The 21,467-nt window shown below is 33.3% G+C and overlaps 2 protein-coding genes across 11 annotated transcripts; one reads left to right on the plus strand and one right to left on the minus strand.

The window, feature by feature from the left end:
* The first annotated feature begins 8,994 nt into the window (after positions 1-8,994).
* On the plus strand, positions 8,995-12,738 carry LOC102608535 (uncharacterized). 10 transcript variants are annotated; one of them, XR_003065837.2, is made up of 7 exons: positions 8,995-9,334; positions 10,121-10,927; positions 10,990-11,076; positions 11,217-11,339; positions 11,420-11,602; positions 11,686-11,752; positions 11,864-12,738. XR_003065837.2 is itself a non-coding variant. In XM_025099571.2 (6 exons), the coding sequence occupies exons 4-6, from the start codon at positions 11,481-11,483 to the stop codon at positions 12,512-12,514; spliced, it is 594 nt and encodes a 197-aa protein (XP_024955339.1). In that variant the 5' UTR covers positions 8,995-9,334; positions 10,121-11,076; positions 11,217-11,339; positions 11,420-11,480; the 3' UTR covers positions 12,515-12,738. The 10 variants fall into 10 exon arrangements, 7 of the variants coding, with proteins under 7 accessions (XP_024955339.1, XP_024955341.1, XP_052298920.1 ...); XR_003065838.2 differs by having other exon boundaries at positions 10,121-10,894; XM_025099571.2 differs by lacking the exon at positions 11,686-11,752 and having other exon boundaries at positions 10,121-11,076; positions 11,864-12,105; positions 12,285-12,738.
* A 2,057-nt stretch (positions 12,739-14,795) lies between these two features.
* On the minus strand, positions 14,796-19,614 carry LOC102608248 (ATP-citrate synthase alpha chain protein 2). The gene is made up of 13 exons (XM_006480234.4): positions 19,495-19,614; positions 19,163-19,282; positions 17,658-17,834; positions 17,409-17,570; positions 17,174-17,254; positions 16,835-16,886; positions 16,302-16,416; positions 16,127-16,208; positions 15,935-16,030; positions 15,683-15,784; positions 15,458-15,574; positions 15,236-15,352; positions 14,796-15,151 (listed from the first exon to the last, which is right to left on the minus strand). Exons 2-13 carry the CDS (start codon positions 19,259-19,261, stop codon positions 15,080-15,082), a joined length of 1,272 nt encoding a protein of 423 aa, XP_006480297.1. The 5' UTR covers positions 19,262-19,282; positions 19,495-19,614; the 3' UTR covers positions 14,796-15,079.
* Positions 19,615-21,467: the final 1,853 nt, after the last annotated feature.

Consider the following 21,467-nt stretch of genomic DNA (forward strand, 5'->3'; position numbering starts at 1 on the left):
ATGCCTTTTGTTAAAGGATCATCAATCATCAATTTAGTATTAACGTGTTCAATGACCACTTTCTTTTCTTTAACGCATTCCCTTATGGCTAAATATTTAATGTCGATGTGTTTACTTCGACTTCTGTTTTTGTTATTTTTAGCCATGAAAACTACAGCTGAATTTCACAATATATTCTCAATGGCCTTGAGATTGAATCCACAATTCTAAGCCCATATATGAACTCTTCAACCATACACCATGCGAGGTAGCCTCAAAACAAGAAACGAACTCAGCCTGCATAGTGGAAGTAGCAGTCAAAGTTTGCTTTGTACTTCTCCAAGATATAACTCCACTAGCGAGCATAAAAATATATCTTGATGTTGATTTTCGTGAATCAACACAACCAGCAAAGTCTGAATCAGAGTAGTTAATTACCTTCAGATTATCAGTTCATCAATACATAAGCATGTAATCCTTGGTTCCTTGAAGGTACCTCATTACTTTCTTTGCAGCTTTCTAGTGATCTAAACCTGGATTACTATAACATCTTCCCAAGATTCCAACAGCAAATGCAATGTCAGGTCTTGTACAGACTTGAGCATACATCAAGCTTCCAACAGCAGATGCGTATGGAATATTTTTCATTCGTTCCCTTGGGCATTGGTTTAAATTAAACCTGTCACCCTTCACAATGGAAGCTATACTAGGTGAACAATTTTTCATTTGAAATCTCTCCAAGACCTTGTTGATATAAGTTTCTTAAGACAGACCAAAACTCCTTAAAATCTGTCTCTATGGATCTTAAAGCATATGACATAAGATGCATCACCCATATCCTTTATGTCAAAATTCTTAGAGAGAAATTGTTTTATTTCACAAAGCAACCCTTTATTATTGGATGCAAGTAGAATATCATCCACATATAGGATAAGAAAACAAATTTTACTCACACTAATCTTCTAATATATACATTAATCCATAAGGCTCTCTACAAATCCAAATGAAGAGATAACATTATGGAATTTTAAATACCACTAATGGGAAGCTTATTTCAATCCATATATGGATTTCTTAAGCCTTCATACCAAATGCTCATCATTTCTAGAGGTGAATCCTTCTAGTTGTTTCATATAAACCTCTTCCTCTAGATCTCCATTGAGGAATGCTATTTTCACATCCATTTGATGCAATTCCAAATCAAAATTAGCAACTAATGTCATAATGATACGAAAAGAATCTTTCTTCGATACAGGAGAAAAAAGTCTCCTTGTAATTGATTCCTTCTATCTGAGTGAATCATTTAGCAGCGAGTCTTGCTTTATATCTTTCAATGTTGCCCAATGAGTCTTTCTTTGTCTTAAAGACCCATTGACATCATATGGCTTTTACACTATTAGGCAACTCAACAAGATCCCAGACTCCGTTCGATGACATAGAATTCATTAATTCCTTCATAGCATTATACCATAAATATGATTCTTTGGAATTCAAGGCCTGTGAAAAAGATTTATGATAATTTTCAGCTCCAATATTATAATCATATTCTAGCAGATACACTATATAGTCACTAGAAATTGTTGGTCTCTTTATTCTAGTAGATCTTCTTAATGTTGAACCCACATTCTCTTAAGGAGCATCTTCAACTGGTTGCTTTAGGGTTTCGGGTAATTCCTGAACAACCTGATCTACTGGATTGTTATTAGCAACTTGTGGAACTTTAACAATTAGTTGCCCAACACTTGTTTGATCCTGGGGAGTGTTGTGAATGACAATCAGTCTATCACTTGAGGAGGAAGGTTGAACATCTAAATAATCTTTCTCAGAAATAATTTTTTGAGATCGATCACTCCCACTGATCAAGTCATTTTCAAGAAATTTTGCATTTCTCGATTCCACAATTCTAATACTATGAGATGGATAGTAAAATTTGTACCCTTTAGACATTTCAGCGTATCCAACGAAATACCGACTAATGGTCCTTGGGTCCAGCTTCTTTTCTTGTGGATTGTAGATTCTCACTTCAGACGGGCATCCCCAAACATGTATATGTCGCAAACTCGGTTTCCAACCTTTCATAATTCAAATGGCATTTTAAAAACTGCCTTGGTTGGAACTCAGTTTAATATATACACAACCGTTTTTAAAGCTTTAGTCCATAAGGGTTTAGAAAGCTTAGAGCTACTAAGCATAATGCGCACCATGTCCAGCAAAGTTCGGTTTCTTCTTTCTGCTACACCATTCTGGTCTAGAGAACCAGGCATAGTGTATTGGGCAACTATTCCATGATGTTGAAGAAAATTTGCAAATGGACCAGCGCTTGCCCATCCTCAATGTATCTACAATAATATTCCCCACCTCTATTTGTTCTCACGATCTTAATTTGCTTTCCACATTATTTCTTTACTTCTGCTTTAAATACCTTAAAACCATCTAATGCTTCACTTTTGTTATTAAGTAAAGATACATATATCCTGAGTAATCATCTATAAAAGAGATTAAGTAATTTTGACTATGAGTCCATGTCTGGACTACAAATATCTGATTGTATGATTTCTAATATTTTTAAACTCCTCTGAGCACCTTTATTTCTCTTGTTGGTCTGATTTCCCTTTATGCAGTCCACACAAGTATCAAAATTAGTAAAATCCAAAGTATTAAGTACTCCATCATTTACTAATCTTTTAATTCTTTCTATGGAGATATGACCGAGTCTCTGATGCCACAAAATAGAGGAATTTCCATTTATAACACATCTTTGAATACTAGCATGAACATGCATTGAAGTATAAAAAGTATTGTTTTGCAAATTAATACGAAAAAGACCATCAAACAATGTACCATTCCCAACAAGTTCAAATTTACAATATACATTACAAAACTTATCTGAAATGTTAAAGAAAAAACCGAGTGGTACAAGTCTTGAAACTAAAACCAAGTTTCCAGAAAAACTTGGAACATAATATGTCTTTTCCAAAACTAAAACAAAACCACTGCTCAAAATCAAACTGCATGTTCCAATTGCCTCCACATGTGAACGCATCTTTTTTCCAAAAAAAGATGAATTGCTCATTTCTCACTGGCTTCCTTAGGTTTTGCAAACCCTGCAAGGTATTTGTTACATGGATTGTAGAACCAGAGTCAATCCACCATGTGTTATGATTAACATCAATCATATTAGATTCATAACAAACACAAGAGATTGATTTACCTTTCTTCTCAAGTCATTTCTGAAATTTGGGGCAATCATTCTTCATGTGTCCTTTCTTTTTGCAGAAAAAACGCTTGGATTATTTTTTAATTTCTTCCTAGGGAGGAATTTTACCTTTCCCTTTCTTTTTGGCTTGAAGCTTGTTCTTTCCTTGTATTACAGTATATGCACCTTCATCAACTTCCATTATCAGCCCCCCTTCCTCTTGAACACACATGGTCATTAGTTCATTAATTGACCATTTATCCTTATGTGTGTTATATGAAATTTTGAAGGGTTCATACTGTTGTGAAAGTGTATTCAGTATGTAATGCACAATAAAAGTTTCGGACATATCAACCTCAAGAAGTTTCAACTGAGCCGCAATGTCCCTCATTTGCATGATGTGCTCACGCACACCTCTAATACTGATGAGCTTCATAGATGAAAACTTCATTATTAGGGTGCTTGCAAGTGCCTTATCTGAAGTTACAAATTGCGGGCTAAAGTTTTAATTCAAGTAGGTTCACATATATCTTTATAATAAAACTATCAAACCATATTCCAATTCTTAATTTCTGTGGGTAAATTAAGAAAATAGTTTGATATTTTATCCTAATTAAACATACAAATATAACATAAATTCTTATGGGATAAAATACATTATATTAAATATGTTTAATCACAATTAATGCCATTATATTATATGTGATCTAAAATATTAAATATATAATTTTGCACAAATAAGGATGTTGTGGCTACTCCTTAATTGATTAAAATCATATTAGATCACTTGACGTTCTTTTTTTTAATATCATAATTATTTATTCAAAATTGCATGCATTAGTAACTAAATCAAAATAATGCACACAAATTTTAAACGACATGCCATCCAGACTCGTCTTCAACCTCCCGCCCGGGTCTATGCTGCTTCATATTCAACCGAATGACCCGTTTTACAAACCCAACTATATTTATGATTTACCAACACCAAATTAAATATTTCAAACCATATAACTGTTAGGAATCCATTTCCTAATGATTTACAATCGTTATAATCACCATAACATGAAAAATGACTTCTTAAGTTTATAAAAAGAAATTCGGGTATTTTGCTTATATCACAAAGAACATAACACATCAACACAGAGGCATAACACTGCTCTGATACCAACAGTTAGCATACTTAAGTATGATTTCCAAATACAAACATAACATGCCCATAAAAATTATGAGCAGAAGTTTAGAATCGAACCTCTAGTCATTGATGTGTCCTATGCAACTATTTACTTTTGATTTTGATACTTTTGAAGCCTCTATAATCAGTAGTGATGGTTTAGTATATATTTTCTTTTATTATAAGCCCCAGGGACCAAAACAATTGTTAACAATTTCCTTATATTTCATCTTTCTATCAAAGATGAAATGATGGTAATTATAATTAGTTATCATACCATCTGACAGCTAGCACTTATTTCTCTAAACGTGGCAAAATGTTAGTCCATATACTGTAAACTTCTTTTAGAAGACACCTCAACAGTCAGGTGTCCAACAAAACATACTTTAAACAACATATATGCATATAGAATTTCCCAAGAGTATATAATAATATTCATATCATATATGATTGTTGTGTATTCAGTGAAGTAAATCAAAGAGGTTAAAACGATAGAGCTGATGCGTGTTTGGTGGCTTATAATTTGAGCAAAACGACATGTTACGTCTGCGTTTTAATTAGTGTTATGGTCACTTGGTGAAACGACAGATAACCTTGCCGTTTTCAGTTTAGTAAAGCATATGCATTGCACGTGCAGTGAAAAGGTTGTTATGAAACCGTTACTGCACATGACCATCACGAGCGTTTCTGGAAAAGCCTCTGGGTTTGTTATAAGGCTGTTTTACACAGCTGATGAGTGTGTGAAATTTAGAGAGAACTAGAGCATTCTAGTGAGAGAGTTAGCTTGAGATAAAGAAGCTTTCTTGTTCCTTGATACATGCTCTGTAATCTCTGTAAAAAGAAACTTGAAGAATCAATGAAACTGATGAATTTGTTCCTCCGTGGATGTGTAAATTCAATGAACCACGTTAATAGCTGTGTTCTGTGATTCTTTAATTGTATTTCAAATCTTTGTTCGTTTCTAAACTCAATCATCATCTTGTTCATTCGTATAGCATTTGTTAAGTAATTCAGATTATCTGTAAAAGGCATCTTGTAGTATCTGATCAAGGATCTTGGGGAGTGTTTGTGTAAAGCTTGGGGTTAATAGCTTTCTGACACTTCAATAATCAATGGCAACATCTTATTTCTTTATATTTTTTTTTGTAATCAGACTTTGCATGAGTCATTAATTTATATCATATCGACTTAATTAGCTCTTAGGGGGACTCAGCCCGGTTACCATTTCGCAGTTGGTGGCGCCGGGGCACTGGCGGCGGTGATCATAATTCATGAACGGTTTCTTGCTCACACCCCACATCCTCTGGAGCTTAATGGGTGTCATCTCGATCTCCACGCCATTCATTACCTGTTCTTGGCCATTTGAAGAGACGATCAAGAGAAGAAGAAGAGGAATCATGATGAGAATCATAAAAGACTTCCATAAATTTCTCCATTTTAGCACCAAATTAATTAACTCTCCAAACTAGATATCAACTGTTTGATCTTCTTTTTTTTTTTCCAACTTGATTTTCTCTTTGTTCCAATGGGAGGCCGGAGTCCGAGGAGTAGGCAATCACATCCGCACCATTCTTATATAGTGTCGAATTTTCTTCTCTGAAAAAGTTTTTGTAGAATTATAAACTGACCCTTTACTGGACAAGTTATTTATTACGAAAATCTGGTATACTACTTTAAAAGTTAAAGCATATGGATAATTTTTATTCTCTCTTCATATGCCTTTAGTAATTTCAAATATATTTTTAAAAAATAACAATTCTAGCTCAGTATCATTTCAGAAGTTGGTTAGTTAATTAACAACCAATGAGAGAACTAGGATTTTAGTTAAACAGAACCATAATGTAGGAGGATTTTGTTATAGCTACTCTCATCTAGCTAATTAGGACTTTCTCAATTTGTGATATTTCTGCCTAATTATAGATGTAATAAACATCATTTATTTTCTTCTACTCCCTTCCATTACTATCTACCAGCAATATATTTCTACAAAAGAATTTGAATGGATGATTCGAAGCTGCCATGAGGAATGTTTCGTTCTTACCACTTTGATCCGATACAAGAAATTTTAAAGATAAATCCATTTATGGTGACTTGCCAAGTACATTAAATTTAATTTAGCACCCCATTTTTATCTGTTGGTTGACATTATATTGTTTCAAAAAACAAATTGAACAATTTAAACTATTTTACAATTGAAATTGTATTTTCTTAGACACTAGAACGCATTGGAACATTATTGTCTTTTTTTTTTTTTTTGGTTTAAATGATGGCAACCAGACCTTTTGTATCACCTCAAGAGATTTTATTGTTAATGCTAACTAGAGCCCGCAATTGAAATTGTACGTATCTCGGTCAGAAGTGCATCGTTGGTTGTTATTAGTAATTTCTCTTCTAATTTTCCTTAATGAGTTAAATAATTCTCTTTATGTTTTATTTAATAAGTTTAATTAGATATTATTTATTCAATTATGGGTAGATTTCTCTCCGAATATTTTCGAACTAATGCTTATAGACTTCTAGTTGGATACTCCAAGTGTATATACCTAAAATCTCAATAGATTTTAGATTGTATAAATCTGCAGGTATGTAAAATTCTTTTCTTTTTCTTTTTTTTTTGGAATATAAGTGTAACTTTTGAGGGAGAACTAGTAATTTTTTCAATACAACTTCAAATTTTAGCGACTCCAACATGCAACAATTGAAAAATGAGGCCATATGGCTTTATAATGAATAGAGCATTAACTCTATTAAATCATATAGTTTGATAGCATGCCGGTATTAAAAAAATGAGGCACTTGTACCTAAAAATTTCTATAGAGAAAAAGAGAAAGCTTCCATTGAGAGATCTCTGACTATGTTAAAGTTATAGATAAGTTAAAAGACGAAAAAATATAGATTTCAATATATTACAGGATAAAATACACTATATTGGAGTATTTATTTTTTTGTCTTTTAGATCATTACTAACTTTAATACGATCACGGATACCTTATTGAAAAATTATTGCCTGTGAGTACATATATATCCATAGGATTTGCATGAGGAAATGAAGATTGTATTGTTAATTTTATTGTTGATTATCCTCCTCCTCCTCCTCCGCAGGAGTACTCTGATCGTCAGCATCCTCCTGATCTGTAGTGTTAGTAGTGCAGTTATTGGAGATCCAACAAGATGTAGAATTGATTGCTGAGTGAACTGCAGGGCTTTTGATGGCATAATCAGCCACTATTCCCCCAACCAGTAAGGGTAGAAGCTTGCTCACACCCTGCATGCTCTTGCTCCTCTTGGAAGTCATCTCAATCTCTTTGTCATTGATTTCCTGTTCTTGCCCATTTGAATTTGATGATGATGCAATAAGAATTGAAAGAAGCAGAGTTATCATGAGAATAAAAAAATTAACTTTGACAAGCACTCTCTCCATTTTGGGACCAAACTCACAACTTTAATTTGATATTCTCTCTATTTTCAATTCTCTTATGTAGTGATGAATTTTCTGGTTTGAGGAAGTTTGTTTAGAGCTATAATTGTCATTGGACAAGTCATTTATGATGAAAATTAGGTATTTACTACAAAAGTTTAAGCATATGTTTATGGAATGGAATATATTTATTATTTTTTCCCCCAACCCAAAAAAAAAACTAAAATAATGAAATGAAAGGAAAGTGATTATAACTCCCTTGTTGTTTCAAAACTTATCGATCAAACCCTTTGTCGTTTTAACTATTTTAGAATAATAATTATAATTAATTTATCTAAAATTGTACTACAAATAAAATTTGAAGGATAAAATTGTCTTTGTGATATTCTTACTTAACTAATAAGAGCAATGATAGAGTACCAAATTGAATACTAAAATTTCATCCTAAATAATGTATTATGTAGGTTTCAAGTTTACTGTTTAGTATTTGAGGCTCGAAATTTAAGGCTTTGAGTTTAGAATTTGGGATTTGGGACATAACTTTTAGTGAAAAAATATGCAAAACGTCAGTATTGATAGGTAAACTCGTAAAAACATATTTGAAACTATAAACAAACAAAAATTAAACACAAATCGAAATAATAGCTAAAGGTGGCAATTTGGGTTAGAATTTGTTTATTCGATTCGATTCGATACAAATTAAGTGGGTTTGAGTTTGAAAAAATTGATACATTTAATAAATAGATGAATTTGATTCAATTCGCTAATTAAACTAATCAAATATGGGTTCAACTGCATTGATTCATTTGTCGTTTATGATTCATTTAATAAATGGATCATAAAAAAAATCAAATACGATCCATTCGTTTATTATTCGTTTAATTAAATTACTTATTTATCTTTAAATATGTATGAAAATTTTTAAGATTTGGACGATAATGCAGTAATTACAAATGATAATAAGTTCGTATTCTATAGGATTTTAAATTTGTAATCTTTTTATATTTTATTTTACTTAATTTTGTTTATTAATTATATTTTTATAAACGAACTCATATTCAATTTCATTCATTATAGATTCATTATAGCATAAACAAATAGTAAATGAATCCAAATTCAATTCAATTCATCTTGATTCGTTTATTAATTTTATTAAAGAAATCATTTGTTTAATAAATAAATGGAATCCAAATCCTAAGATTTTAATACATTTAATAAACAAAACCAATCTGAATTGGAGAGTTCTGGTACAATTTATTTACAATTCGATGGGAATACGATTCATTTGCTACTTTTGCCACCCTAATAATCTTATATCTATACCCCATAATGTAATAATAGCTTCATCTCTTTCATCAAACCAAACTTGAGCAATTTATTTTCACTTTTATTCACTAAACACCGGGAGCCATTTGAAACACTCGAAGTTCTGAAGAAGAAGCTACTGCCATTACAACAAATCACCACCAATTTCAATTGAGAAAAGCTCAGGTAGTGGCAGAAGGGTGCTGTCGAGCGAGTATCCCCGGCGGCCAGTGTCAGAGGCAGCTGGCATTGACACGAGAAGAAGGTTAGTCTTCCAAAAAAGAAGAATCCTTGCACTTTAGAATCTGTGATTGCAATTGTTTAGATTTTTAAGAATGAAAAATCTGACGGCTGGTATTATTATTATATTTTATAAAAATGTAAATGGGTTTGTTGATGATATGTTAAAGAATCTGACACATGCTAAATTAAGTGTTTTTGGGTTTATTTTTATGTGAAAAAAGAAAATGGGTTTACTGATTTGAAAGTTGTTTTGATTACTTGTGCTCTTATGCTATGTGAACAAGCTGCTGTGTTACCAGTGCACGTAATAAGAAAATGCTGGTTTAGGCTAAAATTTGGGACTTTATCACTGTTGAAGCGTGCCAATATTGATCTATGTTGTTTGCTTAGATCTAATTTCCATATGTTTAAGCTAAAGAAACAATTGCATGTTAAAACTTACTGGTTTATATGTGATTTTACTGTTTAAAAAACATGGCTTTTAGGTATTTTCCACTGTTCTTGAACCTGCATGCAGTCCATTTTGATGTGAAAAACGATGTTTTGATCATATTGATGTTAAAAATAGCTGCAGGTCATTTTGATGTTAAAACGTGTGTGTGTGTGTTTGTATTTGGTCTTAATAAATCAACTTTTGGTTCACAGAACTTCCTTCATTGGATTTTTATAAGCATCAAATGATCAGGAAGTGCAACTGATGTGAAAAAACAGGGCTTGATAATTACAATGTCCTTGTTATTCAGTATTAAAAATATTTGTCAGAATCATCTCCTGGAAAAACCTCTAATGGCAATGCAGTTGCTTGCAGTATACCATCTGAACAACCGCAGTTTGGTTCCGGTAGAAATTGCAGTTGCCGAAAAAGTACTAGGATGGTCCCAGTTTGTTGGCAATAAAAGTAAAGCTACTGCTGTTCACTGAGACTAAAAAACTGGAGAGCGGCACATTACTTGTAACTCAAGATCAAACATTAAGCAGAGATATCACAAAAGCTTGGATACTTCAATTTGTAACTTCTGCCATAAATTGTTGTCCATCTCCTTTGCACTTTTGCCAAGATTTCAAACTTTCAAAAGTACATCTTCCTCCTTAAGTGTTTTTTATGACACCGTGAGACTCGTGGTTTCTTCCACTAGATCATCTTTTGATTTCTCATTTCCACAGAGCTCCTTTCTTAAGTCTTGTAACTTATCCTCGACAACCTTGATTTTTCCTTTATTCTTGAGGAAGTGCTTATGTTTGTATGGCAAACCTTCCCTTAAGGACTGAGCACACTCTCTTTCTTCATCTGCCTCCCGACTTGCCTCTGGCATTGAGAATGTAGGCATGTATTGTTCAGGAAATTCAATTGTAAATTAGCTAACATGTCAAGCATGTTCTGAGGGAAGTGTCCATCTTTCAGCAGCAAGTTCGGGGAGGAAAAAGACCGATCTCTCTGATCATGTTAGAAGAGCTGCTCAAAAGTCATGGAACAGCAATGATTGAAGCAATTCTTTGCCGCATTAATTTGTTTTGGGGTGACTGACAATTGTTGCATAGAACCTGGAAGGTCGCAAAGGAAATCATCAAGGAGAGGCTGCAGGTTGACAAAGAATGCTTGTTCTTCACCTAAGAGGTTGATGTCTGCACTCTCATCCTTCAGTTTAATTAGATCAGTAATTATTGTCTTCCTCTTAGGCTTCAAGCTTGTGATGGCGGTGCTGATGCTTTAGGGACCTCGGGCCGATAGCGGTTGAGGGTTGTGAGAGAGAAGCTGCTGTTAAGGTAAACAAGTTAAGGCATTCAAGCATGTATATTGCTTGTACTCAGTTATGTAATCATAAATGACTAGAGAAGTCTAAAAGACAAAGCTATTCAAAGAAACTACTATGCAAATTGATAAACATATCACAACCCTGGTTAAGGTTGGGGGACTATCAGATGAGACATGTGTTAAGGAAATCAGAGAGATGGCAGAAACAAACTTGTCGATTAATAAAGCGAGTAGCAAAGTTGATCAGAGCTTTGTTTCAAATGAAAACCACCATGTAAGAATGAATCTATTATTCTTATGTTTGTTCCCCTTAATGTTCAAGTGCTTAATTGTGATTTGGGACTTTTTGTGCAGATGGCGATTTTGAGAAGGAAAATGGAAGGACTGTCAAACGGGATGTTGTTAGAGAGAATGAATGACGAATATGGGTCAATGTTACTCTCTATGGCTAACAGTTCTGCTGCGAGCTCTGTCCCTACTCCCAAGAGAACTGAAGTTCCTAATGTATCTTCATCACCAAAAGAACATCCTTGTAAGGTAAATGTCCTTTGTTGTTTCTGTTGATTTTGTCTACGCATCATTCATTCAATGTAGTAATTGCTGATACTTGGAATTCGCAGAGTTTAATAAGTTGAATCAAGGTCTTGGAATTCGAGTAAAAGTGTGATATTTTTATCAATTTGCAAGGTAGTTTTTTTGAATTGTTTTGTCTTTTGAAACTTCTCTGGTCATTTATGATTGTAGAACTGAATATGAGTAATATACACACTTGAATGCTTTAATTTGTTTACATTACAGAAGCTTTCCTATCAAAACCCTCAACCGCTATCAGCCGAGGCCCCCAAAGCATCAGCACTGCCGTCACAAGCTACAAATACTGGTCTCCAGCCATAAGAAGAAGGCAATAATTACTGATCTATTTAAAGTGAAGGATGAGAGAGTGGAGATCAACCTCTTAGGTGAAGAGCAAGTATTCTTTGCAACCTTCATCCTCTTCTTGAAGAGTTCCTTGGCGAACTTCCAGGTTCTTCACAACACCTGTGAGTCACTCCAAAACAAATTAATGAGGGAAAGAGTTGCTTCAATCTTTGCAGCTCCATTAACATTTTACATAATCAGAGGGATTAAAACATTAACATGCTTGACGTGTTAAAGGGATATGCTCAGTCCTTGAGGGAAGGTCTGGGAGACAAACATAACTTCTTCCTTATGATTACAGGCAAGATCAAGGTTGTCGAGGAGAAGTCACAAGACCAAAGAAAGGACTTATATGAAAATGAGAAATCAAAAGCTGATCTAGGGGAAGAAGCCATGAGTCTCATGGAGTCATCAAAAACACATTTCAAAAGTCTGAGATCTCCGAAAAATGCAAAGGAGATGGACATTGATACCTCCTGGGAGAGAAGTTACGAAATTGAAGTAACCAAACTTCGTGAAATCTCTACTTAATGTTTTAACCTCGAATTACAAATAACCTGTGGCTCTTCGTTTGCTAACATTTAGTCTCAGTGAACAGTAGTTGCTTTACTTTTATTACCGAGAAAATAAGATCATCCTCGTGCTTTTATTTTCTTCGTACAGCCATGTAAAATTTATTTCTCTATTTGCTTTGATAGAACCTTGTAATGACACCTGAGTTATCAATGTCAACAAACGGCAAAGTTCACAATAAAGTGCTGAAGCATGATTAATTTTAAATTTTGATAGCTCCAAATTTTCCCATTTGGTTAGTGAACACACATCTCATGAGTTTCACAAATCAAAAATCCATTACATTACTTTATATATATATAATACATTATGAGATGAAGTAAGGCAATGCATCATTCTTACGCTTGATATTTAAAATAGACAATGCGGTTGAAGAGGGGGAAAAAAAAATATATGGCTCCACAAGTGTGAAAGAGAATCTAGAGACCTACAAATTTGAACATAAAAAATGAAAGTTATGTGTAACAGAGAAAGAGAGATGTTAAGCTTGATCAATCTCAACCCAATAATTGAAATAAAAATTCTACAGCTATCATTACCAGTTACAAATGCAGGTTGTTGACTTTTTATCATTCATTCAATGCTTACCTCCAATAAAATAAACTAAGGTCAGCGTTCCTGATTAAACATTTGTCAATCGATTAAGCCCTTTGTTTATTCTAAGCATTATTTCATTGGACACAATGATTCATGCTTTTTAATTTTTATAGCCATCACATCTCCATTCCCAGGTCCAACACGCAACTTTTTACATTCCTGCAAGCAAGATATACAGCTGCAGAATCTGTAACTTGTTGAAATGGATCAAGATATCAAAAAGATGTATGGGCACAAATTTCCAGGGACAATCTACAAGGTCAGAGGAAGAGATCAATGGCAAAGGAATAATCAGATATGATTCATATGGACACAACCCAGAGGCGTGCATCAGCTTAATACAAATCAATCTGCACTATATTGGCCATTTGTCTCATTGCAGATCAGTAATTTGGATCCGGTGGTGGGTTTACTTATGCTAAACACTTTGTAATATTTTATCACATGTACATGTATAGTATTATACGATTAAGAATTAATTAATTGTATATTCTTCTTTAATAACTACTAATTGTGTAGTTCTAAAATATTAGTAACAAAAAAAAAAGAAAAGAAATCAGCTCAGCACTAAATCCATATCCCAAAAAACTAGAGCAGTTGTGTCACTGCTGACTACAAAAATATGAATCTTCCTGTGTACACGCAACGATTAAGAAATATTGTTTCCAAAACAAGTTGAAGAACAGGCTAAAACAAGGCATGATCAGAACAGGGTGAGGGCAACAAATTACAGGACGGCAAGGCATCCGAAGTCAAGAAAATGACAGTGAAATTTTCAACAGGTGCATGAAATGCAATCAAGATGACAATAACCACATTAACTGCCAACACCATTTGTCAATGACAGTGAAATCATATTCATCAACCCAAGTGGCAAATATGACAAAATTATACATCATTCGCAGGTCCTTGCTGTTAAGGACGTAGTCCGAATTTTAGTTCATAAGAGGCAACTTAACAATGAATTTAATATAAGTGATCACAATTTCAACTCACATGAAATTATAATAATTAAGTAAAACCTTCAGTAAAATGGCATCCACCCATCACGACTAACAAAAGACAAGGCATTTGCTTCATGGTCGTATGCTTCAAGTTATAAGTTCTCAGCAATCTTTTTCCAATTTTTTTTTTTTTCAATCGCGTGAATAGTTGGTGATTCAATCATCCGAGCACTTGACTTTAGCCATGATCATAGATCAACTCTTTTCTCCGGATATACAACTCCAATTCATTAGTTTAATTTAGTAATATAATATGTAGAAAATAATTTTGAACAACCAAAAATTAATTTTGGAATTGCTTTAAACTTAATATAGGCTGTGTGAGATATTTGCACCTAATATATATATATATACTCCTGACTCTCAATCTCTCACACTTTAGTGCAAAGCTTTATTGCAAAAATACTCATGATTTAAATTACTATCATAGACAATTTAATATAAATAAATAAATATATAAAATTCTTTGCCAAGTGATAAATTAATATATTTTCTCAAACATGTGAAAAATTTTAACCACTTGATTTATTGACTTATGCTGTTATACCTTCTCTTTTTTTTTTTTTTAATTATAGAGATATGCCCGTATGATGATAACAAAAAAATTGAAGAAATAAAATGGATACATAGAAGTACGATTTCTATCACAATAAAAAAACACATTTTCAAATAAATGGGATCAAAAGTTCACAAATATGATGTACAAAGTTACAAGAGTTCAAGCCTTATTGAAAAGCATTGTCTCAAAAAAGGACAAAAAAATTAAAAAAGAAATAAAAAAAGGTTCAAAGTTTTTGACAACAATATCTCCATCGTCTGCCTCCAATGAACCCATAAATGCCAAATTATTTTTCTCCACTAGGATGACGCAGACTTACTCTCTCGCGACACCTTAACGATGGAGAAAAAGGAATTGTTGAATCTATGATGCCGACATGATGCAGTCAATTGCCTGCTTGCATATGCCTGTCATCGTGGCCTCAGGGCCATAGACCTGCAAATCAGGTAAAAGTTTCACAGAATTTAGAAACATTTTCAATCTAATAGCATAGTTTACGGATACGTATTGATCTCGTACCTCAAGTGGTATTCCCAGTTCCTCTCCCAGAGCACGCATCTTTGCAAGACCAGTCTGATAGTTCGGACCACCTCTTCGAACAAATATGTGCATTCTTGCTGCTTTTAGTTTGGATTCCTACGAGGAGAAGAAAATCAGATTAATACAAAAACAAGGAGTAAGCCAAAAGAATGAGAAACTACAAATGAAGTTGATATAATTCAAACTAGAATATTTACATACCTTCTCCCTCAAAGCTCGAATAATCCCATTGAATGTTGTAGCAACATCAGTAAAATTTGCAATACCCCCTCCAATGAGAAGGGCTCTCTTACGACCATCAGGATCTGCAGTGGCACACTACAATGCCCAAGGTTACATTGTTCCTCACCAGAAATGTTAAAATTGCCAGGATACATAGAGAGCTTGAGTTCCAAAAAACAAACCAAAGTTAGTAAAATCTCTTACATCAATAACAACCCTTGCATACTGCAACACCTCCTCCTCGTTGGGAGCTCCACTGTACTCTGCATAGTTACCAAGCTCCGATGCATAACCCAAGTCTCCAACCTAAAGAAATTCAAACAGAATTAATTGCTCGTAAACAAGAGTAGATATTGAAACTTGCAACAATATTGTTTCTAAAAAGCATTGTAATGTACGTAGTTCAACAAATGTGCCAATGGAAAAGTGAACAGAAGGACATGCTGGCACACTTACAGTATCAGCATATATTACACTAGCACCACCTCCAGCTACCATTGTCCATATACGCCCTTTGGGGTTCAATACAGTAAATTTCAAAGATGCACTTGTCTGCAACGTAAAAGCAAGAACATGATAAAGACAATATCTTCTGCTTTCTGGAATAAATTTCCTGATGAATAGACGCTAGAACAAGGGTAGAAGCACCTTTTCATCCAATGAGTGAATGAAGCTTTCAGTAGAGCTCAAGACTCTTCCAAAAGGCAAAGGAAACTCGATGTTGGCCCACCTGATCGTACAAAAGTATTTTAGTTAATACAAGATACCTAATAGAATGTCTTCAGATTACATGGCCATATACGTCAAGCATATATACACATACTTCTTAAAGTTCTTAAAGGCAGCAGTGTCATCCAGCTCTCCCCTCATATCCAGCGGGTATGGCTCCCCATTAACCAGTGTAAAGGGATTCATCTCTATGAAACTGAAGTCGAGATCTATGAAAAATGGATAAAGTTAAAAGTTAACATTGTTACCATGAAGAATATTATCTAACAATCAAGTATAAAAATGAATTTTAAAAACTTAAATAAAAATAAGAATTCCTTTCTCCCACCCCCTTCTCTTTCTCCTTCAATAAATTTTTTACCCGTTAAGGATCCTATAGATGATTAAAATAGTTTTGCATATTTATGATCCCCAAAATAATTTGGGATATCCATTCATCTTCCAGCGACTTTGAGACCCTGTTCTTGATGGTTCCTAACCATCAGAACAATGTAGGTTCAAATAATCTGCATACAAAAGTAACTAGCTGAAATTTCAGTATGAGGCTTCTAAATCTTTTCTATACTCGTGATGACGTCTGTTCCAAAAGCAGGTGGTAGAAAATTTTAAAACTTAAAGACGGCGTACCTTGAAATACGGCAAAGACCCCCATGATGAAGTCACCAATTTTTCCACGAAACTAAAATAATACAAAATTCAGGTTAGCACATGCTAGGTCCAAAGAAATCTATAAGACAAAAGAGAGAATGAAATCAGTAATTGATACAGGATCCTGAAAGCCCTCAACCATGAGGAATCTAAAAGATGAAGGAGAGTAGCATCATTTAAGATGAGCAGGTGAACAGAATTTGTTGGACCAAATCATATCAAATAATGTTACATCTATTGAGGACAAAGTTTTTCCTAGTATTCAAATAAATCTAGAATAAAAACCATAAACAACTGAGCAAGCATAGACGAACTCACCTCCAAAGGAAGTGTGGCTATCAAAGGAGCACATGCATCCAGTGTCATATGTTTCTCTGTTGGAAGGAATATTGTTTTCACCTGTAAAATTGTTAAAATAATAAAAAAATGTGTTTCAATTCATATAGTCCCTGTATGCTATAGACTCCACCAATTCTAAACAAAATTGTAATCGAACAGAAAACTCGATTCCAAAATAAATAAGAATTGGAAGAATTGTACTTTATGGCTACACCTTGTCCCAGTTCTCTTCAATTTCAATACCCCCACACTCTGAGAAGCTAATGGTGCATCCAAGCCTATCGGAGACTATTGAAAGATAGTACTCTTGGTTGTGAGGGACAAATGGTTCAACGATAAAGGTAGTTATTGGTCCCTTGCAACCGCCCATCTCAACCTAATAAAGATCCCATCCACACATCAGTATAATGAAATCAAAATTAACAAAGTGTGAAGTCTCTGCTTTATTTGATCCATTCATCACCTCTGTACCAAGGCGTCCTTTGACAAATTCAGCCACTTGAGCTAGATCTAAATTCAATGCCACCAAACCACTCTTCCCACGTTTCCCAAACAACATATCGGGTTTCACAACCAATCTTGAGGATGAAAGCCATGGTTCTTTGTTTGTCAACTCAGAGAAGTCCGTAGATTCTGTCACCTAAACAAAAGAACTAAAATAATTATTTCTCTAAATTTCTGAAAAGGTCACAAGTATTTTTCTTCCTTTTATCGTCCTTTAAAAAAAATGTTAACTTAGATAACAATCTCAGTCGTCAATTTACAGAAAAAGATGCCATAACATCTAAGAATACGGAAATCTTTTGGATCTATGAAACAGAATCACCTCATGTTAGATATTCTAATGATAAGAAACCATTATGCTGCCCAAATATCAACTAAATCCAGTCGCAAGCTCTGGTTTCAATCCCAGTTCAGCCAACTATACAAAAAGCTTAGATCTTGGCAGAAAGACATACTGATCTCATCTCATCACTTTATTTAAGGACAAAAACCAGCACTACGAGCTCATACAAATAAATATTCAAACTTTAACACCTTCAAAGCAATTCAAAAATAAAATCACGATCAAATGAACAATCTTCAGTGATTATCAAAATCAAGAATACCCCACCAAACCTAGATGAAGTCTTGGCCTTTCCCCGAGGATGCTCACACTAGGCACAATCAAATAAAAAACAAACACAACCACAGATGAACGGTAACCCCTTCATAAACAGATACACAGATTATGCTACTCAAATATCAACCGAATCAAGTTCCAAGTGCTCGATCCAATCCCAATTCAGCCAATTAGTTAAACAATTCGTATAGTTCATTCAATCCTGTTATAAAATCACAAAGCCATAGTGATCTCAACTCATTGTTACTAGTTAAGCTCAAAAACAAGTCATTCATACAAATAAAACGTACTTTCCAATCTTCAGAGCATTACAAACTAAAACAATGATGAAATTCTAACCAAATGATCAAAATAAAGAATTTCAAACAAACCCCAGATGAATGCCATTTCCCACAAGATGCACACACTTTCACAAGAAAACATAAACACGGTTACACAAACAAAAAATTTATCTTTTTAGGATAATTAATAAAATAGAAGTTTCCAAATTGCAGCTATCCTAATGATCGGCAACCATTATGCTACACAAATATCAACCAAATCCAATTCCAAGCCCCAGATCCAATCCCATTTCAGTCAACTTGTCGAAAAACTTAAATTTTTCATTGAAGTCCAATAACACAACCAAAACAATACAGTGATCTCAATTCATTATCACTACTTGTTCAATAAACTGTCCCCTACACGTCCAAATTACAAACTTCAGAGCAATTCAATGCCAAAATCATGGTCAAATTCTAACCCAACTAAGTGATCATCAAAATAAATAATTCCCCGTCAAACCCCGATGAAATTTTGACATATCCAGCAACATAAACACACTGACAAATCAGATAAAAGATCACCTGAGCAGAGCAGATCTGAAGGTCGAGGCCAGCAAGACGCTTCAAGTGCTCTTTCAAAAGTCTCTTAGAATCATACTCTCTGATCTTCTTCCTAGCCATATCAAATACAACTCAATACCTCTGCAGGAACAACAAAACAAGAAGGTATTTTTCAAATCAATATATCAAGCTAATGCTGTGTGATACAGTCTCTTGATTGAATTATATATATACACACACAGAGAAGGAGAGAGAATCAAGAAGGAGGTTTATTGCTTGAAAGATAAGACAAGATAAAGGATTGATTGTTACTTTTTCAATTATTAATATTATGATAAAAAAATTAAGCTTACAGTTCAGACAGAACAGCAAACAAGAAGTGAAGATGAGAGAAGTTTTGAGGAGTTGGCTTTGCTTTTGGTAAGTTGCCGTTGGTTGGTTGGCGAATTCTGCGAGGGGTAATTTTTAAAAACCTCCCCTGAGGTTTGGGCTTGTTGTAAGTAGATGGCGAGAATTGATTTATTTGTAAAAAACCCCCTACCGTCAGTTAAGTTTAACATTGACCGTTAATTGACCGTGCAAAGACAATATTACCCTTAACAATAGTTTGTAAACGAAAATAACTAAAAAAAAACTAAAATTATTGGTGCAAAAAGCACAAACCCTATTTTTTGATAATTTTATCCTTGTCAATTCTAAAAATTTACAATATCATAGTTAAAGATTATGACTATTTCATTTTTAAATTTTAAATTTTAAATTTTATCTTTATTGTAGAAATTTTAAGAAAATATCAATAATTTAAAGAGGATTTTTTAATTTTTTAATTTTAACTTTTTTATAGAAACTTTAAGAAAATATCAATAATTTAAAAAGTGTAAAATAACTAATAATTTTGGTTTTTTTTTAGTTATTTTCGTTTATAAACTATTGTTAAGGGTAATATTGTCTTTGCACGGTCAACTAACGGTCAATGTTAAACTTAACTGACGGTAGGGGGTTTTTTACAAATAAATCAATTCTCGCCATCTACTTGCAATAAACCCAAACCTCAGGGGAGGTTTTTAAAAATTACCCATTCTGCAAGAGACGTTGAGAAATAAGAATTAAGAATTAGGTGCCAAAGTCAACAAACTCTTCTCCACACCTACCCCTTTTTTCCCCTCTGTTTTTCATATTATTTGCCCTTACTACTCTAATTTTTTTCCCCTTAATTTTCAGTTTTTTAATTAATTTTCTCCATTTTCAGTTTTTCACCACTCTTATGAATAATATCTTATATTATTAATTTTTTATTCACACCAAAACTTATATTTATATTTTAATTTATATGATTTATTTAATTTACAATAAATATTAAAAAAAAGTGTATATGAAAATCAAAATAATATTATAAAATTGTGGTGTCGGTGGATTATTAGATATTATGGAAATAATAAGGTTAAGTGATATATATTAATTTTAGTAAGAAAAACCGACAATCTCCGAATGCAATATCTAATAAATTTATTGAATTTTTAATTTAGCAAGTTGGCCATAAGTCAACTCATGAAAAAAAACATTATTTAGTTATCATCAATTATTAATTTATAGAATTTTTACTGTATTTAGACTCACATTTAAGTTAAAATTTGAGCATAAGTTGACTTATATGTTGTTACAATAGTACATCAAATATAATGATAAAGAGTTAAAAAAAAATGAAGAAGTTGGTTGAGGAAGAAGTTCTTGGTCAAATTCTATAGACCCATCATAAATAGTTCAAGAATTTCTTGGGCAGACCATAATGGTAGATGGTACATGCCTTTTAGTATTTAATAGAGAAAAGAGAATTTATAGAAAGAAAATAGATTGTTTTGAGAGAATTACTTTCCAAGTCAAGACTCCCTAGTTTAGAAAATACTTACCTCCTTTCTAATACATTTATCACAACATACATACACAAATAGATAACTGCTTTTAAATTACAAACAAAGCACATCTAAATTAACTAGGAATGATAAGATCTTCAAGTCTTGAGATATATTTATTTTTTATTTTATTTTAAATTATATTTATCCAATTGGTTGTTGTTAATGTGTTAACATGTACTTGGATTCAGTAAATTAGCATTTAGTTAATTAGCTAATTATTTGCATTAGTTTAGGATTGTGGCTCCTACTTTTTAATCTTTAGTTTCAAGCTTTATATGTAAGCTAGTATTTAAATTTGCACTAATGTCGTTAATGGGAGGGTTGGCATATTTTATTTGGTAATTGAGAAGTTGTAGTAACATGTATTTGGTCCCTCAAAGTACTAAAAAATATTCATGGAGATTTAAATTTCC

This window comes from Citrus sinensis, chromosome 6 (genome assembly GCF_022201045.2).
Source record: "Citrus sinensis cultivar Valencia sweet orange chromosome 6, DVS_A1.0, whole genome shotgun sequence".
NCBI classification, from domain to species: Eukaryota; Viridiplantae; Streptophyta; class Magnoliopsida; order Sapindales; family Rutaceae; genus Citrus; species Citrus sinensis.

Coding starts and splice junctions, on each gene's coding strand:
- LOC102608535 (XM_052442957.1), top strand. CDS start 11,481: ATGACGAATATGGGTCAATGTTACTCTCTATGGCTAACAGTTCTGCTG. Junction 11,603..11,863: donor CAAAAGAACATCCTTGTAAG/GTAAATGTCCTT, acceptor TTTACATTACAG/AAGCTTTCCTATCAAAACCC. Junction 12,106..12,284: donor CCAGGTTCTTCACAACACCT/GTGAGTCACTCC, acceptor TTATGATTACAG/GCAAGATCAAGGTTGTCGAG.
- LOC102608248 (XM_006480234.4), bottom strand. CDS start 19,261: ATGGCTAGGAAGAAGATCAGAGAGTATGATTCTAAGAGACTTTTGAAA. Junction 16,031..16,126: donor TTCACTCATTGGATGAAAAG/GTGCTTCTACCC, acceptor TTTACGTTGCAG/ACAAGTGCATCTTTGAAATT. Junction 15,785..15,934: donor GTGTAATATATGCTGATACT/GTAAGTGTGCCA, acceptor GAATTTCTTTAG/GTTGGAGACTTGGGTTATGC.